The sequence below is a fragment of the Panthera tigris genome, chromosome B4 (assembly GCF_018350195.1).
Source record: "Panthera tigris isolate Pti1 chromosome B4, P.tigris_Pti1_mat1.1, whole genome shotgun sequence".
In the NCBI taxonomy this organism is placed as follows: Eukaryota; Metazoa; Chordata; class Mammalia; order Carnivora; family Felidae; genus Panthera; species Panthera tigris.
The window spans coordinates 29580336-29602612 of record NC_056666.1 but is presented as its reverse complement, the minus strand read 5'-3'; the positions used below and the strand labels follow the sequence as shown (position 1 = coordinate 29602612).

At 36.1% G+C, this 22277-nt stretch overlaps 1 protein-coding gene across 2 annotated transcripts in view; it reads left to right on the top strand.

Moving 5' to 3' along the window:
- ITGB1 (integrin subunit beta 1) overlaps positions 1 to 22277 on the top strand; it is a 46572-nt gene that overhangs the window by 15020 nt on the left and 9275 nt on the right. For both annotated transcript variants that reach the window (XM_042991397.1, XM_042991398.1), the window contains exons 2-14: positions 2616 to 2682; positions 5632 to 5717; positions 8229 to 8451; positions 10168 to 10338; positions 10835 to 11073; positions 14045 to 14200; positions 14980 to 15075; positions 15423 to 15512; positions 17170 to 17310; positions 17490 to 17689; positions 19146 to 19384; positions 19606 to 19828; positions 20441 to 20673. In XM_042991397.1, coding sequence (XP_042847331.1) covers positions 2616 to 2682; positions 5632 to 5717; positions 8229 to 8451; positions 10168 to 10338; positions 10835 to 11073; positions 14045 to 14200; positions 14980 to 15075; positions 15423 to 15512; positions 17170 to 17310; positions 17490 to 17689; positions 19146 to 19384; positions 19606 to 19828; positions 20441 to 20673 — 2164 coding nt within the window. The remainder of the gene's footprint in view (positions 1 to 2615; positions 2683 to 5631; positions 5718 to 8228; positions 8452 to 10167; positions 10339 to 10834; positions 11074 to 14044; positions 14201 to 14979; positions 15076 to 15422; positions 15513 to 17169; positions 17311 to 17489; positions 17690 to 19145; positions 19385 to 19605; positions 19829 to 20440; positions 20674 to 22277) is intronic.

Below are 22277 nucleotides of genomic sequence, written 5' to 3'. Positions count from 1 at the left end.
GCCCCTCATACTGAACTGTTCTGCATGGAATGCCTTTGGTAGGAAACTCCTTTGCTTGGGAATCAGTGGAGCACAAGCCTCACCTACCGAGCTTGTGGTTTTAGGCCCTGGTGGGCATCCAGGTAAATCTGAAGTGGATACTTACAAGACCACACTTGGAAAGTACTTCCTGAGGAGGTTCTGAAATGCTGTAGGAAGCTCTTGGGGTGTCCTTCTTCTCCCCACCCATGCAGGAGTATCTAGTACCTTCAAGAGCTGGATTGACGGGGAGGCTGCTGAATCTTCTGTGCCATTTCTTCCGCATGTCCTGCTCTCTGTGGCGCACTTTCCTCCTGGCCACTTCTAACCCGGTCTCTTCTCAGTCTTGTCCTCACTGCTCTTTACTCTTCATTGCTGTCTTCTTCTGTCTCCAGTGTCTTCTCTGTTTCCTTGAGGGAAAGACTGGCCTTTTACAGGCGTAACCAGCCAATGACAGTGCCTCTCTGTGTCTTGTGAGTGTGCTGACCAGTCACAGGAGAGTTGACAAGTGTCCTTGAAACTGTTCTCAGCTCCTGTCCTGTTCTCTCAGCTGTTCTCTAACACTAAAGCCTTGTTCTGCCTTCTGGGTCTGGAGCTCTTCCAGAAGCTGATCTCTGGCTTGTCAAGGTTTGCAGAAGGAAAAGGACAGGGTGGTTAAAGTAATATTTTAAAGGTACATAGCATAAGGTTGCGAGGCTGACTAATAATAGAATGTTTCTGTGACCTAGTAACTTTAGCTTAGTGGTAACCCTCTGAATTGTGTAATATTTTAAAAGGTTTTTCAAAGCAGTCTAGTGGTCATGAAGTAGCCTGAGGAATATCCTGAGGAAACACATATCAGCCCATATATGGAACAAATATTTGTTCTGTTCACTTTGTGTAGAAACTGCCCAGATGGTCCATTCATCACAGTCTTAATGTTCCAGGCCCTTTTTGTCATAACTTTGGAATTGATAACATTATGCAAATTGCTTAGAATTTTAGCCTACGTGGATTTATGGCACATAAACCTGTTGGAAAGGCCATAGAAGGCAAACTGTAGGCATGGCCTGTTTCCATGACACTCTGCCTCTGTCGGTCTTTCGGATGCAGTTACAAGTGATATGTAAGCAAAACTATAAGCTCGTGGCACAGCAGAACTTTCTGGTCTGAGCACAGTGTAGAGTATGTAGCTACGCAAGTTATTCTTACTGCTCTTCTCTGGGAAGCCAACAGAGAAAGCTTAAACAGCATTTAACAGCAGAAGAGGCATAGGAATCCTGGGGTGCTCTGAGCACAATTTTGAAGCACTCTCCCAGAGCAGTGGGAATAGCATCCTAGAATAGAAGCTTTTGAAGCTAGAGGTTTGTTTGTTTGTTTGTTTGTTTGTTTTTTAAGAAATGTTTTTCCTACTAAAGGAAATTACCAAGACAGAAGAAAATCCAACACAGTTACGCAGCCATAATTGTTTTTATGAAGAAAGTGAAAAGAAGAAAACACTATGACAGTTTTAAAACAAAGAAACCTATTATTTTTATATTATGTGTATGTACTTTATGTTTGTACACTGTAATTTTTACATACATGTCATCTGAATATGTACTTTACATTCAAAATCATTTTAAAAACATTTTTGGTCTATACTGTATTTGGTTTTTGTATTCTTGTGGGAGAGGCAGATATTCATGCATAATTGGCTCCTGGTCCAAGAACAGTAAACAGTTAAAGGATAGGGTTAGTGACCTGTGGCGAGACCCATCTTTGACAGCTCTGCTAAAGTGTAGATTAATATTATGAAAATGGAAAATAGTCCTATACCTAATGGGTGCAGGTTGGGATAATTCTGAGTAATATACAGGATAATACTTAATTTTTCTTTGGAGATTCTGGGAGACATTTAAGCCTCTGTCAGGTCTTCTTAAGCTACCCTCCCAAACTTTTTCTTTTTAGGTCTCATTTGTAGATCTAGAAATTACAGGGAATTGAATGGAATATTTCACTAATCCCATGCATAGAAGTTGATTTTAGTTAAAAAGATAACTAATTCTAGGAGATCAGACTCAAAAATTAAGTCAGGCCTTCCTTGTATAGGATGTTGGTCTTAGCCTGAGGAGAAATGGAAATTATTGAAAAGTTGTAATCAAGGGGGTGAACCGTGAGGATTTCGACGGGTTCACTCAAAATTCAGTATTGAGGTAACGGAGGCATCTGGATGTGGCTGGCTGTGTGGCCCCCATAGGAGCCACAGAAGGTAATAGGCATAGAGAGAGATTCCGTGGAACAAAGACTGTTAAATAGCTTTTATGGTGTTAGCGAATACTTGGCACTTTTTTGAGCACTGTTAATTAGATGTTAAAATATATTTGATAGGGAGAAAGGCAAGAATGGATTCAGGGATCTGGCACGGAAACTATTGTAGAGTAAGTGAAAGATGAGGTAACTGGGAAGGGGAGGTGGTGGGAAAAAAGATATAAAGAAGGATGGCAGAAGAAATGGTCTGAGAGGTATTATGTTTATGAAATCAACAGAAGATAAGGTGACTGGGAATGTTTTGTGTTTAACGTGTTATCTTTTTTGTTATTTTCTTAATATTTAGCCATGTACATTTTGTATTTCAGATGAATTTACAACTGATTTTCTGGATTGGACTGATCAGTTCAATTTGCTGTGTGTTTGGCCAAGCAGGTAAAAAAAAAAAAAAAAAAAAAAAAAAAGTTTTCTGGTTATCTTTTCATTTCAGTGTCTTGTATTACTTCTTGATGACTTAGATTCCATCATGCTGCTCCTTCTGAAAGCCCTGCAGTGCCCCATCTCACTCAGGGTGACAGGCAGTGTTCTCACAGAGGCCTGCAAGGCCCTTCGGCATCCGGCTCCTCTCGCCGCTATCACCCAGAATAGAGATAAGGCCAGTTGGCTAAGGAAATGCCGAAGCGACAGGAATATAGTATGCTGCAGAAAGGTCTTTTAAGATTGTAACAGAGGTTTAAGTGAGCAGAGAGAAAGCAAAGGTGTGTAATGTATTAGAAGAAAATAAAGTAAATGTGTAGGATGATGGATTATGAACAAGCCATTACTATCACAACTGACATTCTAGAAGATGTTCTCCCTCTTTGATCATAAAATCTTGGCAAAATGTTTATCTAGAAGATGAATAAAAAGTAAAGCTGAAAATGTATTTAATCCTCTTACAAACCATGGTGCACCCACCTCTGGAATAATGGATGTGTAGTTCCCTCCTCCAAATCTCAAAACATACATTACATGTGACATTTATTTGATCTCAGGACAGGAAGGAGTTACTACATGGAAAAATGAAGGAAGAAACTTTAAAGGAAATTATTGATAATGTTGATTTACTTAAAACCAACAACAACATAAAATCTCAAAGTGTGTAGATGTCAGAACACCATCAGCTTCTCAACAAGATGAGAAACTCAATAAAGGTTTAATTTCATTAGCATGTATAGAGACCTAATAAAAACAGATGAATGCCATAGAGGAATCATTTGCAAACAAAATTTACAAAACAAATGGTCAGTAAAATATGGTAAGAATGAAACCTTAAATAAGTGACAAGTGAATTGATACTCTAATTTATATGGGTTAAATGAGTAAAAGATTTTTTATATTAAGTACTTGGAGGCGCCTGGATGGTTCAGTCGGTTGAGCAGCCGACTTAGGCTCAAGTCATGATCTTTTGGTTCATGAGTTCGAGTCTCTCATCAGGCTCTTTGATGACAGCTTGGAGCCTGGAGCCTGCTTCGGATTCTGTGTCTCCTCTTTCTGCTCCTCCCTGCTCCTGCACACTCTTTCTCTCTGTCTCTGAAAAACATAAGTAAACATTAAAAACAATTTTTTAAAAAAGTACTTGGTGCTTGCTGAAGGTTTGGTGAACATGGTATTTTGTATACTGTTTGTGGGATTATAAATTTAAATATTACTTTTGGATAGAAGTTAGTGTATATTAAGAATGTTAGGGGCGCCTGCGTGGCTCAGTCGGTTGAGTGGCCGACTTCGGCTCAGGTCATGATCTCGCGGTCCGGTCCGTGAGTTCGGGCCCCACGTCGGGCTCTGTGCTGATAGCTCAGAGCCTGGAGCCTGTTTCACATTCTGTGTCTCCCTCTCTCTGACCCTCCCCATTCATGCTCTGTCTCTCTCTGTCTCAAAATAAATAAACGTTAAAAAAAAAAAATTTTTTTTTTAAAAAAAGAATATTAAAAACATTAATAGTTTTCCACTCAGTGTTTCTATTGTTTTTCATCTGTGATAAGGAAATCATTAGAGTTTTACATTGTGAGAATGGTCACCACAGTGGGTACATATATGTGTGTGCATGTATGTTTATATTTGTGTTTGGAGAATTTGTGTGTGCACGTGAGCAAGTGTGTGAATGATGCACTTATGCAATTGAAAAAAATCTAAATTTGCCCAACATTAAATAGGGTACATTAATATAATGTAATATATAACCATTAAAAGGCATATTTTTGAAGATTTTTTTTTTTTTTAAGTTTAATTATTTTGAGAGAGAACATGAGTACCTGAGCGGGGTAGAAGCAGAGAGAGAGGAGAGAGAGAATCCCAAGCAGGCCCCATGCTGTCAGTGCAGAGCCCATCATAGGGCTCAATCTTATGAACTATGAGATCATGACCTGAGCCAAAATCAACAGTTGGACACTTAACCGACTGAGCCACCCAGGCTTCCAGTTCCAAAGAACTGGAAATGAAACAGGATAAAGTATAAAAAGTAGTATGCAAAATATATATTCTCTATATAAATAATGTCTCTATGTGTGGTTCCTTGCTATTTTTTTTTTTTTTAAATCTGTCTTTATAGAAAAAAGACTGGAAAGAAATATACAAAAGTGTTAACAGTAGTTATCTCTTAGGGAGTGGATTATGGGTGATTTTTTTGTTTTTTATGCTTTTATATATTTTCCAAATTTTCTATTATGGGTATATGCTAGGTTTATAATTAGAGAATACACATTGGAGACAGACCATGTTAGTGCTTACCACATGAAAGGCATGCTGATCCTTAGGTAGGTTCAAAGAAATGTGAGACATACTTTGGACATAGAGCTTGAAAAATCATGAGATTGTGGACTGGATGAATTGGGCTTTTCAAGTATTTACATACTAAAAATAAAAGGAAAGCAGTTGCAGATGCTTCTGGAGGTATGGATATGGTAGTATGAGTTAATTGAAAATAAATAATATTTTACCCAGTTGTAAGAAAACTGACAATTACGACCATCAAACAATAGATCCTGAAATTATGCCTTTGAGGAAAAGAATAAGCGTATAGATTACTGGTACGTAGTCTGCTATAGAAGACAAGAAAAAGATCACTATTTTCTCATGGGTCTCTATGCCAAGGTAATCTGAAATCACCAGTCTTTGGAGTACATCTGGATCAGTTCAGTAACTATTATGTAACATAACGTAATGTAACGTAACATGATGTGATATGATATGATATGATATAATATATAGTATTATAATATGTAACAATATAAGGCATATTTTGTTATTCATATTTAACATTTATATATGTTGCATTTTAATCATTTTTCATTATTTTCTCTCTTGAAACTTCAAGTAAAGTTGTCTGTTCTTTGTTTCTCCTGACAGATGAAAATAGATGTTTAAAAGCAAATGCCAAATCCTGTGGAGAATGTATACAAGCAGGGCCAAATTGTGGATGGTGTGTAAATTCAGTAAGTAAGATTGCTCAAGGCATTTACTCTCTAGTCATTTACTGTTGCCCAATTTTGTACCCTTACGAAATGTTAGATATGATTTTCAGTTAAATCGGTGTTTATCGAATAAGTATCAATTCTGTGTCTAACACTATGTGATGGTCTGGAGGTGTGCTATTTAAACACAGTAGCCACTAGGCACATGTAGCTATTGAGCACTTTAAATATGCTCCAAGATGTTCCAAATTGAGAATTACTGTAAGCCACAGATACATCCCAAAGTTTGAAGACTTAATGATTAAAAAAATCATTAATAATGTTGAAATGATCATATTTTGTATATATTGTTAAAATTAGTTTCCTGTTTCATTTTATTTTTTCTTTTTGTGTGGCTACTAGATAATTTTAAAGTACATTGGTAGCTCGCCTTTGTGGCATGCATTATATTTCTGTTGAATAGCCTCCCATAAATCCCTAGCCATTTAATTTGACTGTTGTAGATTTTTCTCTTTTTTTGACAGGAGAGGTAGAAATTAACTTTCCTAATTATATTTGAGTTAAAACTAAGATAGAATTGATTTGCAGCCTAATAAAAGCCCATTGAGGTTAGGGTTTAAATTTTATTCAGTGGTCATCTCTGTACATTGCTTACTTGATACCTTTCACAAAGCTTACTAATGTTAAATGAAAAAGTAAATATGAATGAATGAATCAAAACAGAATAAAGGGAAGTCATTTTGAGGATTTATAATTTATTCACAGGGTAAATAATATCAGAAGGTCAAAGGTTAATTGCTTGATTTTAGACATTTGACCCCACACATTTCAACTGCTTGTTTGTAGCTGTACGTAACTGGTCAAATATCAGATATTTTGTATGGTTTAACCATATGAAAGGGAAAATCAGAGGTTTTTGTTTTGTTATTTCAAAGTTTTCCTAGTGACACTTTCTGTTCTCATAAAAATGGTATTCTGGAATTCAGTTGGAGACAGTGGAAGAAATAGGGAGTGCTCTGAGTTCTGTCTCAGGCAAGGCTTACTTGCCAAACTGTTCTTAAGCCTTTGATATTTGTGGCATAATTCTTAAATTATTAAAGGGTATTTCAGAATGTGTTTAGTGAAACTTTGAGTGTTACAGTCTTAAGTTTTCCACGCTAGGCTCCTGTGCTTTGGTAGTATTTCAGGTTTGATAATACAAGAAAGTAGTTCAGCTTTGAATTATCTGCCCTTTGGTATTCCCTTCCAGGTGTTTTTCTAGTTACATAAATGCTCTTTATGTAACCGATCAAAAAAAGTAACTGATCAAAACCATTATATATTCTTTGTATTTAAATATCCTCATTACACAGCACTGTGAAATTTGTAGATAGTAAACAAATACCATATGAAATTGAAGATAAAGTGACCCAAAATAAAAGGCATTTCCTCATTTTCCCAGTGTCAAAATTAAAAAACAAAAAAAGCAAACAACTCTGGCCTAGTACAACTATATACAATTTTTAGGGATATATGTGAAATACTCAAATGTCTATTATAATAATTGATTGTTATAGGTACACATTTTGAAGTGACACATACCCACCTATACACTAAGGTCATTGTTTTTCTCCTCAGATTTCATGAAAAATTTTTATTCAGAGATTTTACGTGCATCTTAACAGCAGTGTTTTTGCTTTCACTGAGATACTTCTTCAGTCATCAGATAATATTTTTATTTCCATCTAATTTGTTTGAGGTATAACACATTTTGAGGTCATATCACTACTGGAAATTTTACCCCAAGCCACAAGTACCATTTATATACCATTCAGACCTTTTTTATTTTTATTCTTTTAAAATGCACTCTGTGGATATATATTCATGACCTTGTCAGGTAATCAAATTTTACTGCGATTATTGTTTTGTATTGTCACATAATCACCACCGTGATTATTGTTTTTAAAAATAAATTTTAAAAGACTTATTTAAAATACTAGCCAATACTTGAAATTTTTTCAAACCTCTAGGAATACTTACTAATTCTGTGTTAAGTTTCTTGGTCTCCTTTTTAAAAATTGTATCATTAATTGAGACATCTTCAGGCTAATGAGAGACTTATATAAGATTTTTCTAAGGGAAATTTTGGGAAAAAAATACTTGTCCAGTAGTTGGGTATATACATTATTAGTGGCCATTAAGCATTCTGAATAAGTGATTTCACTGAAGAAATTCCTTTGATTAAATACTTATAATTTGAAAGTGGGACAGTTAAAATGTACATTTAGGTCAGTCCTAAATATTACCAAAGTAATAAATTATTAATAATATATTAACAAAGGTATTACTTTTCTAGAGAATGAGTTCGTTTGTTTTTAAACAAGAGCATATGATTTGGGTGAAGAGGGTATTTTGTTTAAAAACCAAAAATGAAGTGTGTTAGTTGTGTCACTTGATTTTTGCATTTAAATATTGCATGTTTGCAATTATGATTAAACAGAATGTTTGACTATTATACTTACTATTTATACCTATATTTTGTATGTCACTTAGACATTTTTACAAGAAGGAATGCCTACGTCTGCGCGATGCGATGATTTAGAAGCTTTGAAAAAGAAGGGTTGCCATCCAGATGACATAGAAAATCCCAGAGGCTCCAAAGATGTAAAGAAAAATAAAAATGTAACGAACCGTAGCAAAGGAACGGCAGAGAAGCTCCAGCCAGAAGATATTACTCAAATCCAGCCTCAGCAGTTGGTTTTGCAGTTGCGATCAGGTACAGAAATCTAATTGCATGAATACCTTTATTTCAACAGGAGCTTTTTGACAACTTTATATTTTCCATCAAGGGGTTTTCACATACGGACTGGTACTCACATAGAAATGTGGAATGTGTCAAACTTCAGGAATTTGTAGCAGACATAGCAATGTGCAAGTCACATATATTTGAAATAATAAAGGTTGCCTCATGTTCAAAGCAAATTCTGTTAGAGTCAGAAAGTATTATATTTAATGGGTTTTAAAAATAAAAGTATCCATCCCGAGGTATAATTACTTAATATACAGACAACATTCTAACCTGTGTTTTTCCTTGTATTTGTTTAATGTTGTGAAAATAGTAAGTTTTTATGAGAATCTGTGGCAGTCCTGCATCTGAAAAAGGAAAGAAGAAAACAAGCCTTCTTCCTCCACTTCCCAGTTTCCATCCCTTTTCTCTCAACAGAATGGTGCACACTTGTGGTCTCCATGACTTCCCCTCTTGAGCACTTTTCAGTCTGCTTCTCTACCTGTTTTGGCAAAGCTCTACCATCACTTTGAACCACCAAACCTAGTGGATCCCTGTCAGGGCCTTTTTTCTTCTTTTAACCTTTCTGTACCGTTCCTTGAAACTTCTTGAAATGCTCTCCTCTTGGCTTCAGCAGTAGCACTCCTAGTTTTTATCTCTTAACATTACTTTCCAGTCTCCTTTTTGTGTCTTTTTTCTTCCTTCCTCTTTGTAGTGCAGTTAATTGTTGCTTTTCCCTCGTAACTTTAAAGCCATTTGTGTGCTGTAACACAGCCTTTCTCCTAAGCCCCAAACACATTTACTCAGCTGCCTACTAGAAATCTGTATAGAGAACATCCACAAGTTAACAAGCAATGAGTTTTCACCCAAACCTCCTCTTTCTTCTGTGTTTTCTAAATGAATTTTACCTTCTGCCTCTTTTATCCCTCCCCTCTTCTTCTTCTTCCTCATGGTTTCAGTTCAGATCTTCATGTCTTCCTCAAGGATTTTTGCAGTAGTTTCTTAACAAGGCTCTTTGTCTCTACAGTTCATTTTTAAAACTTTTTTTTTTGCCAGGTTTTCTGAAGTAAAAATCAGACGATGTTTACTTAACATATAAACAGAGTACAGAATGTCTTACAACTTCACCCTCTAGAAGTCAGGTATACTCTCTAATGTGCCCTGCCTTACCCACCCCAGTCTAATTTATGCAGTTTCATCTATCTCTTGTCCTTGGTCATAGTTATAAATCTACTGTTTGTCTGTCTTGCCCATGGAAGTATTGTCTTTTTCATCTTGAATGCCCAGTGCTTAGCATGGTAAGTATTTGTTGAATGAAATGGAGTATACACTCATTTAGTTAACCAGTGAAATTCCCAGGTTTTTGTAAAGATTATGGCAGTGGGGTGTCTGGGTGGCTCAGTTGGTTGAGCTTCCGACTTCGGCTCAGGTCATGATCTCATGGCTCGTGAGTTCGCGCCCTGCGTTGGGTTCTGTGCTGACAGCTCGGAGCCTGGAGCCTGCTTTGGATTCTGTGTCTTCCTCTCTCTCTGCCCCTCCCCTGCTCATGCTCTGTCTCTCTCTCTCAAAAATAAACATTTAAAAAAAAAGATTATGGCAGTAATACATTTCATTTTATAGTGTTTATTTTTTGAATCCAATTTGGTTTTTCTCATTTGCTTTTGATTGCTGGAAACTAACTTCATTTTCTAATCTCTGTTTAATTAGGGGAGCCGCAGACATTTACATTAAAATTCAAGAGAGCTGAAGACTATCCTATTGATCTCTACTACCTTATGGACCTCTCCTACTCTATGAAAGATGATTTGGAGAATGTCAAAAGTCTTGGAACAGATCTGATGAATGAAATGAGAAGGATTACTTCAGATTTCCGGATTGGTAGGGATATCAAGAAAACTAATAATTTTCATTTGTCTAAGTCTTGGCAATTTTGTTCTTCATCACATACTTATGAAATAAACAGGCCAGTTTTTAGCCTTTTCTTTCTGAGAGGAAACCTATTCCTGTCACATATCTAGTAATCTTTGTCCCTCTGTTACTTTATGCTACCATGTTACTTAACACACATCATACCACCATAGATAATGAAACAGGGACTTATTGCATTCATGTGTTGTATTGTAAACATGTTGAGTACTCAAATTCTAATTCGTTACTAATTAATGACTACACCTGTCAGTACAACCTAATCTCATTTTACACCTGGATTTTTTGTGTTAGAATGATCTCCTTTCCAAACTTTATTATTAAAATCTTATTTCTCATTAAAGAAAAAGGTTGACTTCTATGTGGTAACATACTTTATTCTTTTTAATGCAAGTTCATGTCTGTCCATCCATCTATCCTTCTCTCTACATGCATTTTTCCTTCACAGGATTTGGCTCATTTGTGGAGAAGACCGTGATGCCTTACATTAGTACAACACCAGCCAAGCTCAGGAACCCTTGCACAAGTGAACAAAACTGCACCAGCCCATTTAGCTACAAAAATGTGCTCAGTCTTACTGATAAAGGGGAAGTATTTAATGAACTTGTTGGTAAACAGCGCATATCTGGAAATTTGGATTCTCCAGAAGGTGGCTTCGATGCAATCATGCAAGTTGCAGTTTGCGGAGTAAGTGCATTCATTCCTACAAAGGGCTATTGTATGAATTTTAGGTGTGATTTTACTCTCAGTACAGAAACATTACCTACTTACCAAATCATCCTTCATTATCCCAGAGAAATACAGAATTGGATCCCTTAAATTCCCTCCAGCTACACAAGTGTTTTGTAAAAGCATATTTAATCATTACGTCCTTATTTCAACCAGGCAATTACTTCTTTTATATGGGATTTTAAAAGCCAGAATGCTCACCATTTGAAACAGTGGGGCAGTTTAGCTATGCTTGGCTAGCATTCTAGGTGTTTAGAAGAGGCACAGGTGTCCTGACTTTCTGGCTTGTGCCAGAGATGGAATTGATCTTGTCCAAGGTATCACCAGGAGAATTAAAAGAGCTCAAATGGAATTGTATCTCCGATACCATTTTCCTTTGATCAGTTTTCTTCTCATTGTCTTTGAAAGATGTCTTCCTATGTCTTAGTAATTCAAAAAGAACTTTTTAAATTCTGCTTTGTAATCTATATGAACATATATATTTTGAGAAGCCCTACAATATTACTAATTGTATTTATTTTTTAAATTTATTTTTGAGAGAGAGAACACATGATGGGGGGAGACAGAGAGAATCTTAAGCAGGTCCCATGCTCAGCTGGAACCCACTGTGGGGCTCAATCCCACAACTGTGAGATCCTGTGAGCCAAAATCAAGAGTGAATAGGACGTTTAACTGACTGAGCCACCCAGGTGCCCTTATTAATAATTTTAATTGTAAGGTTTTTAGTAAGCTCATCTCCATTAGACTAGTGATAGAATTCTATGACCCATTTAGCAGCTGAAGATTTTGAGATGACATTTTCATGACATGGCTGAAGCTGAAACCAGTAAGCATTGTGAGGTATTAAATAAGATTTGTCTTAAGACCTACTTCTGTCTCATTTTTCCTCTTTTTTTTCCTTATGGTACCCCTGTTCCCTAGAACACTCATATATGTTCCCTGTTCCTTGATTCCTGAAGCTTCCTAATGGTTATTTTTCAACCAGTTTTTGCTAAGGTGCTGTATCTTATATCCAAGATATCCAAGATAATGATATGGTGTAGCAGTATGGTATAGTGTTTAAGAGAATAGACTGTTAGAACGTGGTTTCACATTTTCCCATGGCTACTGATGCTAGACAATTTACTTAGCCACACTCGAGGACTGTATCCTTCTCAGTATGAAGGGACAATAGTAGATATACCTGGTAGGACTGTTAAGACATACAAATACAGTAATCCATATAAAGTGGCAGTAAGCACTCAGCAAATATTAAGTACTATATTGTTGTTACTTTTGATTTCTCCCTGGGGCAGTTGTAATTTAAAGATAGTCTCGGCTTTTATTTATTTATTTATTTTTTTAAACGTTTTATTTATTTTTGAGACAGGGAGAGACAGAGCATGAACAGGGGAGGGTCAGAGAGAGGGAGACACAGAATCCGAAACAGGCTCCAGGCTCCAAGCTGTCAGCACAGAGCCCGTCACGGGGCTCGAACTCACGGACCGCGAGATCATGACCTGAGCCGAAGTCGGCCGCTTAACCGACTGAGCCACCCAGGCGCCCCTAGTCTCGGCTTTTAAAGGGGAAGAAAGATTAATATTCCAGGTAGTGCCTAGCCTGCCACCCTTTCTCACATTTATTTGTGATCCTGTTGGCAGCTCCCTGTGGAGAGAACATTCTTTGGGCTGCCTCCAGCTGTGCCTCAGCCTGTGGGATTAGAGCAAGCCATAGCATCCATGGCCTCTACTGTCTTTCCATGGTTATCATGCTGACTGAGAGTAACTGTTCCACCTACTTCCCTAGATGCAAGAGACACTTGGATTGCCAGCATTAGTAAACTGAATTCATATCTTCAAGGAATTTACAGCTTTATGAGGATATATACAAGATGTATTGAGTAAATTTAGGCAAATGTAATTACAAATTTACCATAGAAGAGGATTTCATTGCTACTTTTTTTTAAATTTTATTTTTTAAGTAATCTCTACACTCCGCATGGGGCTCGAACTTACAACCCTGAGATCAAGAGTTGCACACTCCACAGGCTGAGCCAGCCAGGTGCCCCTTTATTGCTACTTTAAATTCTTTGTTGAATAAAGAAGAGAATAAAATAAATGAACAAATAGTACTTATGAGGTAGACTGGATGGAATTAGGTAGGGCAGGTGTTTGGAGAAGATGATTTTTTCTGTAGTTAAAAAAAGGAAGGCCTAATACAGAGGGCTGATAAAGGAGGCATATACTATAGAAGGTGGGAGCAAGGATGGAAGGATGGATGAGAACAAGGCAGCAGCAGTAGGTAAAGGACGGAATGGGCTGAGACATTTCTGTTTCCCCAGCAAATATTCACTAGGTACCTACTGTGTGCCGGGCCCTGTGCTTGCTACTGGAGAAGCAGATGTGCTCCCTGTGCCCCGCCCCCCCCCCCCCCCCCCATAGAGTTAGCCTACCTTCTAGTGGGGAAGGGAGACGTTGATGTTAAAAGATACAGTTTTTTATTTTTATTATTTTTTAAATATTTATTTATTTTGAGAGAGCATGCACAAGTTGGGGAGGGGCAAAGAGAGAGAATCCCAAGTAGGCTCCACACTGTCAGTACAGAGCCCGACGCAGGGCTTGATCCCACAAACTGTGAGATCATGACCTGAGCCAAAATCAAGAGTCAGATGCTTAACTGACTGAGCCATCCAGACGCCCCAAAGATAGTTTTCAAAAACTAGCTGAGAGAAATGGGCAACCAGGCAAGACATAGTTTTCCAATGGGGTGGAGGAGCCTTAATGCGTGGGCTCTGTGCATTTATTGGCGAGAGTATTAGCACTGCAAAAAAAAGAAGCTAAAAAGATACAGAATTAGGTTAAAAGTACAATGGCAGCCTATATGAGGGTTAAAGATTTATTTGCAGTGATCGTGGATAGTATTTTTAAATTGAAATCATTTTCTTTTCAAGTCATTGATTGGCTGGAGGAATGTTACACGGCTGCTGGTGTTTTCCACGGATGCTGGGTTTCACTTTGCTGGAGATGGGAAACTTGGTGGCATTGTTTTACCCAATGATGGACAGTGTCACCTGGAAAATGATGTGTACACAATGAGCCATTATTATGTAAGTGCTGAATTCCTTATACATTGAATGAACTCATGTGGAATTTTAGTGTTTAATACTAAGAGTATTGTGGGTGATTAAGCTTGTAGGTTTTACTAGGTTTGGGGGTTTGTTATTTTGGTAAGTGTGGGCTCTAACCTAATGTGCAAGGAAGCTAGTGTTGCTGTTCTGAAGATGTGGCTTTGTGCTTGCTTCCTGCTGCTGAGCCAAGGGCCTCCACCTGTGAAAGGAGCTGCTTGAACACTATTTTTTTTTTTCCATGCCTCAACCTGTCGCTGTGGCTTTTCTCACTTGCTCATATCATTTGGTAGCAAAGTTGATATTATTCCTAAGCAAATAATTTGTATAGTAATATACTCCTCATCTTATTTCTATAAGATTTTTGAAAGTAGGCACTCTATTTTTACTGAAAACAAAGATTGTCAAATTATTCAAGTTCTAGAAGAAATCTAAACCCTGGCAAAATTTGGTCTTTTTCTTAAGTGATTTATGATACAGCCTTTAATTATTGACAATTCTTCAATTTAATTGTTCTAACATTTAATACACATAGGCCTTGCTTTTTAAAATCTTTTTACTGAAGTTTTTATACATACATAAAGATAGAAAATTAGAAACCCATGTGCACACATCTCCCATGTCTGCAGTTGTTTGTGTTATTTCAAGCAGTCTTGTGTAAGTAATCCAGTTATATATGCAGATCATTATTACTTTCAAAAAGTATTGGAAAACTGGAATACATTGGATGTAATTACTTACAAATTTTATTAATTTCTTAGGATTATCCTTCTATTGCTCACCTTGTCCAGAAACTAAGTGAAAATAACATTCAGACAATTTTTGCAGTTACTGAAGAATTTCAGCCCGTTTACAAGGTAACTATCTATCTATCTATCTATCTATATATATATATATATGCATATATGGGTTAAAAAGAAGAACCAGTTTCTAGACCCTTTATGTTTAGTCATTAGAGGCAAAATCATATGTCTGAATTGAAATGTGGGAAAGTGTCACTAGCCAGACTGGCTGGATTTTACATAAGTGGTTTTTATTAAGTTTTAATCACATATAAAATGAGTTGTTTTTTCTGGTCTGACCCCTTATGTTATTTAGGAAATGGATAGGGAACTCATTAAAAATAAATATTGTATATTCAGTAGATGCTGATTGGTTGAATGAATAATGTTTGTATCTCATGTGTTTTATCTTTTAATTTCAGGAACTGAAAAATTTGATCCCTAAGTCAGCAGTAGGAACTTTATCTGCAAATTCCAGCAATGTAATTCAGTTGATTATTGATGCATACAATGTAAGTACATATTAAATAAACTGTTTTAGACAATACCCTGTTGAGAATACTTTGCTCAAAGAAAGTAAAACTCTCTTCATATGCAGTTTAGCAAGCCCAGAGGACAACACAAAACTAACATTCTGTGTATCTGGAAGAAAACATCTTATATTCTCTTGCTAAAGCATAATTATTTACATAGCCTCAACAAAGCAAAAATATGATGAAGACATGTGGAGAAGATTCTAAATATTCAATGTCACTAAATAGGTTTCCTTGTTGGAAAACAAGTGGAACATAACTTACATTTAGATTTACAGGATTACTTCAGTCTTCTCTTCCCCTTTCTCAATCCTTTGTAGATTGGTTGTGATGAATTATTCTGGAAAAGTTTTTTGCCAGTTCTTCTCTTGCCATGTATTCAGAGACGCAGTTTTCTATTCTCAAGGGATACACAGACACTCATACATATATGTACCATAAAGTATCTACATATATATGTGTATATATATATATATATATATATATATGCTCTACCTGTTTTAAAAAGATTTATAAGATTTTTTTTCCCCACACATGAAGTTGAATTGTGTACAGCCAATTCTGATGCTTAAGCATTGATGAATAATCATTTTAAGTAGTCGGGAGACATTTCTAACATTATGGTAATCAAGGTGTGTCCACCCTCAACCTTTTAACAGGTTGAATTTAAGATACTTTTTACCTCATGTTAGGGTTTCCTAAAATGTTTTGGAAAGACCCTACGCAAAGAGACGGGTTTTGTATTACAAAGATTTTCAGGATTCCGTTTGGTTCATGTCTTCCCCATAGTTCTCCACCCAACAGAATATTTTAATATTTTCCTTAGTCACAGGCATGTAGGCATGTGACAGCTTGCCGCTGAGTCTTCTCTTTGTCCTGAGCATTCTGATATTCTAAAAAAAAAAAAAACAAAAACATTGGCTTGAATTCTTCGTACTTGGGGTTTTGAGTTTGCTGGTGTTTTTTTTGTTTTTTGTTTGTTTGGTTTTTTTGGCCTGGTCTATAATGGCTCTTAAGCATATGTGTTCCCAGACTGTGTATAGTCAGTTGTTTACCTTAGTCCCTAGTTGGCTGGAAGTGGTAGGGCCAGAGAAGAGCCATATTGCCAAATGGGGACAGAAAATGTTTGTTCTGAGGTCTTAGGACTTTTCATAATTTATATTAGGCCTTTTCTGCACTGTATGATCATCAATAATTAAAGCACAAATAATCTTATTATATATTTTTAGTTTATTTATTTTGAGAGAGAGAGAGAGAGAGAGTGCAAGCAGGGAAGCGGGAGAGAGAGAGAATCCCAAGCAGGCTCCACATTGTCAGTGCAAAGCCTGATGCAGGGCTTGAACTCATGAACCATGAGATCATGACCCAACCCGAAATCAGGGGTTGGATGCTTAACTGACTGAGCTACCTGGATGCCCCAGTACTCTTACTTTTTAATCATGTACATTATTTTGAAAAATTTTAATTAGATCCTGTTTCTTTGGGGTCTGTGTTTTCTAGTCACTCAGAATTTGGCTCCAAGCCTTTTATTTAAATGATACTATTTTCTTAATAGTTCATTTTGCCCATTGGTTTTACACAATCATTGTACTTTATTTTGTTTGCCTTTCCTGTGTGTGATTAGTGTTTCTTTTAGTCCCTTTCCTCAGAAGTCATTTTGGAAAACAGCAAATTGCCAGAAGGAGTAACAATAAACTACAAATCTTACTGCAAGAATGGGGTGAATGGAACAGGGGAAAATGGAAGAAAATGTTCCAATATTTCCATTGGAGATGAGGTATGTTGTATAAGCTTTTTCTGAAGGAAAGAAAAAATTGCTTGTTTATAATCTAGTTATAGATTTGAGAAACAGTTTATAATTTGAGAAACAGTGAAAGAAATTAGTAGCTTTTTGAAATACTTTTTAGCAGATTCAGATTGCTTTGTTGTTAATTTAATTGTTTTTTTTCCTTCAAGGTTCAATTTGAAATTAGCATAACTTCAAATAAATGTCCAAATAAGAATTCTGAAATCATTAAAATTAAGCCTCTGGGCTTTACTGAAGAAGTAGAAATTATTCTTCAGTTCATCTGTGAATGTGAGTGCCAAAATGAAGGCATCCCTAGCAGTCCAAAGTGTCATGAAGGAAATGGAACGTTCGAATGTGGAGCTTGCAGGTGAGCTGAGGTTGTTGGAGAGTGACAGAGAAAGATCTAGGTTTAGAAAGTTATAGACAGGCTGCTTTGACCTCGAGGAGAAAAATATATGGAGGAAATAAATTCTTTGTTCCAACCACTGTTGCTCATCACGTTACCAATTTGACAATCTTGTGTGTGATATTTCTAGAAAGTTCTTCGTTGCCCGCCCCCCTTTTTTTCCTTAAGAAGACTGCTCTTTGAAATAAAAGGTTTTATAGCCATCTAAGACATATATTTAACAAATTGTTAAGGTAGCCTTTGGGTTTTTCCCTCATATAATAGCATAGTAGCCTGTATTTTCTAGAGCTAAATAAGCTCAGATAAAATATGTTTACAGAAAAATGTTTTAGGAAAATATATCAAACTTAACAATGGTGGTTTTATCTAGGAAATGGAACTAGGAAGCAGTAAAGGGTGTTCACCTTGTGCATGTACCTCTGCATTGTTGGAATAATTTTTTAAAAAATATATTTGCAAAGAACACTATTTTATGAACATAGATCTATTACTAACAAAACTTTAATCAAATTATTTAAAATTTTTTTTTTAGACTATGATATTTACCTCTTATCTAAAAATTAAAATTGAGTATACTCTGAATACAGCTGTCTCCTTAAAGGATAGGAGGAAGGAGAGAGTATTTTGATCTAAATGTCAGCCCCAAATGACTTGGCTTTGAAGAGTTTTCAATTGTGAAAAATACTGTATTTCACCATCAGTTATTAGTTGTCTAATAATTAAAATGTTATATTTTAATTTTTTATGTTGCACATATCCTGATTGAGTCATGTAGATTTGTTTTATTTTTAAATGATATTTTTAAATGATATGTTCAATATGTTTTTCTTCACCTTCCATGATCTTTTTGGGGTGTGTTTCTGGTACTTTTTAAAAAATATTTATTTAAGTAATCTCTACACCCACCATGGGACTTGAACTTGACCCTGAGATCCAGAATTGGCATGTTCTTTGGACTGAGCCAGCCTGGCACCCCTTATTGTACTTTTTTAGATTAACAATTGGACCATTGCTTTAAATTTAGAGTTACTTCACCTATACTACCAAATGTAATAGCATATCATTTGAATACAACTGTTACACTCTTTTAAAGTAAGTTGATCCTGTGTTTCCAAATGTTTTGTTTACCTTTTCAATGCTAGATTATATTTTCATCTTGATCAAAATGGTTATTTTTCTGAAGACAGGTTTTTTCCCATGCCTTTGCATATATTCCATATGAACTTGACTGGTGCACCCATGTGTGTATGCGCATACAGGTACACTTTTGTACACGTCTGTGACGTGTGGCATGAACACTCCCATGTAATAGAATTGTAGTTTGAAGATACTGTTCATAGTCTTATTTTCTCTCCCATTCTTTCTCACAGTATGACTTGTTATTTTATGTGATTGAAATTTTGGATTCTTTCTTTAGGTGCAACGAGGGACGTGTTGGTAGACATTGTGAATGTAGCACAGATGAAGTTAACAGTGAAGATATGGATGCTTACTGCAGGAAAGAAAACAGTTCAGAAATCTGTAGTAACAATGGAGAGTGTGTCTGTGGACAGTGTGTTTGTAGGAAGAGGGATAATACAAATGAAATTTATTCTGGCAAATTCTGCGAATGTGATAATTTCAACTGTGATAGATCCAATGGCTTAATTTGTGGAGGTGAGAAAGGGTCTAAGAATGGTCATAAAATGTATCCTATCTAATGCAGTAAGAAACGTCTAAGAATTTGCTTGATGAATAAGTAGAAAAGGACAGCATTGAGGGGTCTGTCCATCCTTAGCTACATTTTCTTCCACATTACTGCTGATTTTTACTATTAAGTCAGTGCTGCAATTTTATATTTTGACCATTGTTATGACAAACGATATTTTTAATCACAGGAAATGGCGTTTGCAAGTGTCGTGTATGTGAATGCAATCCCAACTACACCGGCAGCGCCTGTGACTGTTCTTTGGATACTACTTCATGCATGGCCACAAATGGACAGATCTGCAATGGCAGGGGCATCTGTGAGTGTGGCGCCTGTAAGTGTACAGATCCGAAGTTTCAAGGGCCAACTTGTGAGATGTGTCAGACCTGCCTTGGTGTCTGTGCTGAGCATAAGTAAGTATTTCCTAGTTGCTTGAAGAAGTTGATACTGTCTGTTGGCCTAACTAGGTTTTCTCTCTACAACCAGAACAGTACTGATAATAAGTTACAGTGTAAATATCTGACACTGTAGCCCACTCTAAATCTTTGAAATTCTTTCTCATTAGGGAGTGTTTGTCATATGATACTTAATGTGTGTCATATGAAAATAGTTGGTACCATTATTTTGGTCTGAATTTGCTGTATAATTGAATCCACATAGTAACCTTTGTTAAATTAGTGTTATAGCTGTTTAATTATTATCTTTTCACTAAACTAAGCAAAATTGAAGGTTTTTGCCTTCTGAAGAACTATTGTACCAACAACACGTTGTTTAAATTCTTTTGATTTTGTGTTTTATATTTATGTTTGATAGGGCTAGTTTTATTTTACTACTCTGTTTTCTTTTTCTTTTTGGATTTTAGTTTGAACTGTACTAAATCTATAATTTCACTTGGGAAACTGCATCTTTACGTTTAGTTTTCCCATCTAGAAGTGTCATGCCTCTCCCATTTATTCACACGAAATAATCTTTAAGCAAATATTTAATTTTTAAATAAATTTTTAATATAATTTGTGTTTTAACAGAGAATGTGTTCAGTGCAGAGCCTTCAATAAAGGAGAAAAGAAAGACACATGCGCACAGGAATGTTCACATTTCAACATTACCAAGGTTGAAAATCGAGACAAATTACCACAGCCAGGCCAGGTCGATCCCTTGTCCCATTGTAAAGAGAAAGATGTTGATGATTGCTGGTTTTATTTCACGTATTCAGTGAATGGGAACAATGAGGCCATTGTTCATGTTGTAGAGACTCCAGGTAAAAATCTGATCATTTCAAAATTCTTTGCATTTTCTTTTATGTCTTGTTTTTACTACTACTTAGGCCTCTTGGCAGTTTCCCGGACACCCAGAAACAGCCTCCAGCATTCAAGTTAGGGCATTTTTAGTCTCAAAGCTTAAAATAGTATTTAATTGACTGTATAAGAAATAAGGAAAAGAGAAAACAAATTTTGAGTTTTATGAGTGGAGAGTTTGAAAATTAAATGTGTGAATACACACAAAACACTTGGCATTCTGCCTGACAATTATTTAAACAGATACTCACTAAGAGTTATATCATTAATGATAATATTTAAGTTTGAGCTTGATTTAGGCTTGGACATTGGGAAAAATAACTTGTTAAAGGATATTATAAGGCATGAATTTGCTCAGCTTCTCAGAAGGTGAAACATTTTTTATTTTGTTTTTTCTAGGCGCCTTTTTATATATTCTTTGAATTTTCTACATTTGTGTACAGATTTTTGTGGGAATGTAAATTTTCATTTCTTTTGAATATATAGTAGGAATGCATTTAGGGGGCATCTGGTAAGCATGTATTTAACTTTAAAGAAATAGCCAAAATGTTTTTTTGAAGTCTCTATTGTTTCAGGTAACATGTTTCGCAAATATTGTTTCCTGGTTTATGCTTCCTTGTCTTTTCACCTTTTTTAAAATTATTATTATTTTTAGTGTTTAGTTTTGAGACAGGCAGAGCATGGGCATGGGAGGGGCAGAGAGAGAGGGAGACATAGAATCTGAAGCAGGCTCTAGGCTCTGAGCTGTCAGCATAGAGCCCTATGTGGGGCTTGAACTCATGAACCCGCAAGATCATGACCTGAGCTGAGTTGGATGCTTAACCAACATCTTTTCACTTTTTTAAGTGTTTTTTAAAGTATACATCTTTTAAGCATATTTAGGTATTTTGCAAGAGAGAATGCAAATGGGAAAGGGGCAGAGAGGGAGAGAGAGAGAGCACGCAGCCCAATGCGGGGCTCAAATTCGTGAGAGCATGACCTGAGCTGAAATCAAGAGTTGGATGCTTAACTGACTGAGCCACCCAGGCGCTCCTTAACAGTGTTTTCTTAAAGAGTATTGAAGCTTTAATTTTGATGAACTAGAATTTACCAGGTTTTTCTTTTATGGATATTGCTTTTACTTTTATTATATCTAGAATTTCTTGCCTAACTCAGCTTCATAAAGCTTTTTCTCCTGTATTCCAGAGGTTTTGTAGTTTCTGGTTTTCCACTTAGGTTCATAGCCCATTTTGAGTTATTCTTAGAATATGGAATAAGGTTCAGTTTTTTGCATATGGATGTCCTGGAGTTCTAGCACCATTTGTGGAAAAGACTGACCTTTCTCTACCTTTGCTGAAAATCAGGTGATCTTATGTTATTTCTAATTCTAATACTTTCTAAAATTATTTCTCTTTATTCTGTTCCATTACTCTGTGCATCTGTCCTTTATAGCCAATATACCACACTGTCTCAATTACGGTCACTTTACAGCTAGTCTTGAAATCTGATAATGTAAAATGTCCAACTTTGATCTTTTCCAAAGTGTTTTTGAAACACTTGCCTAGTTCTCTGCCTTCCTTATACATTT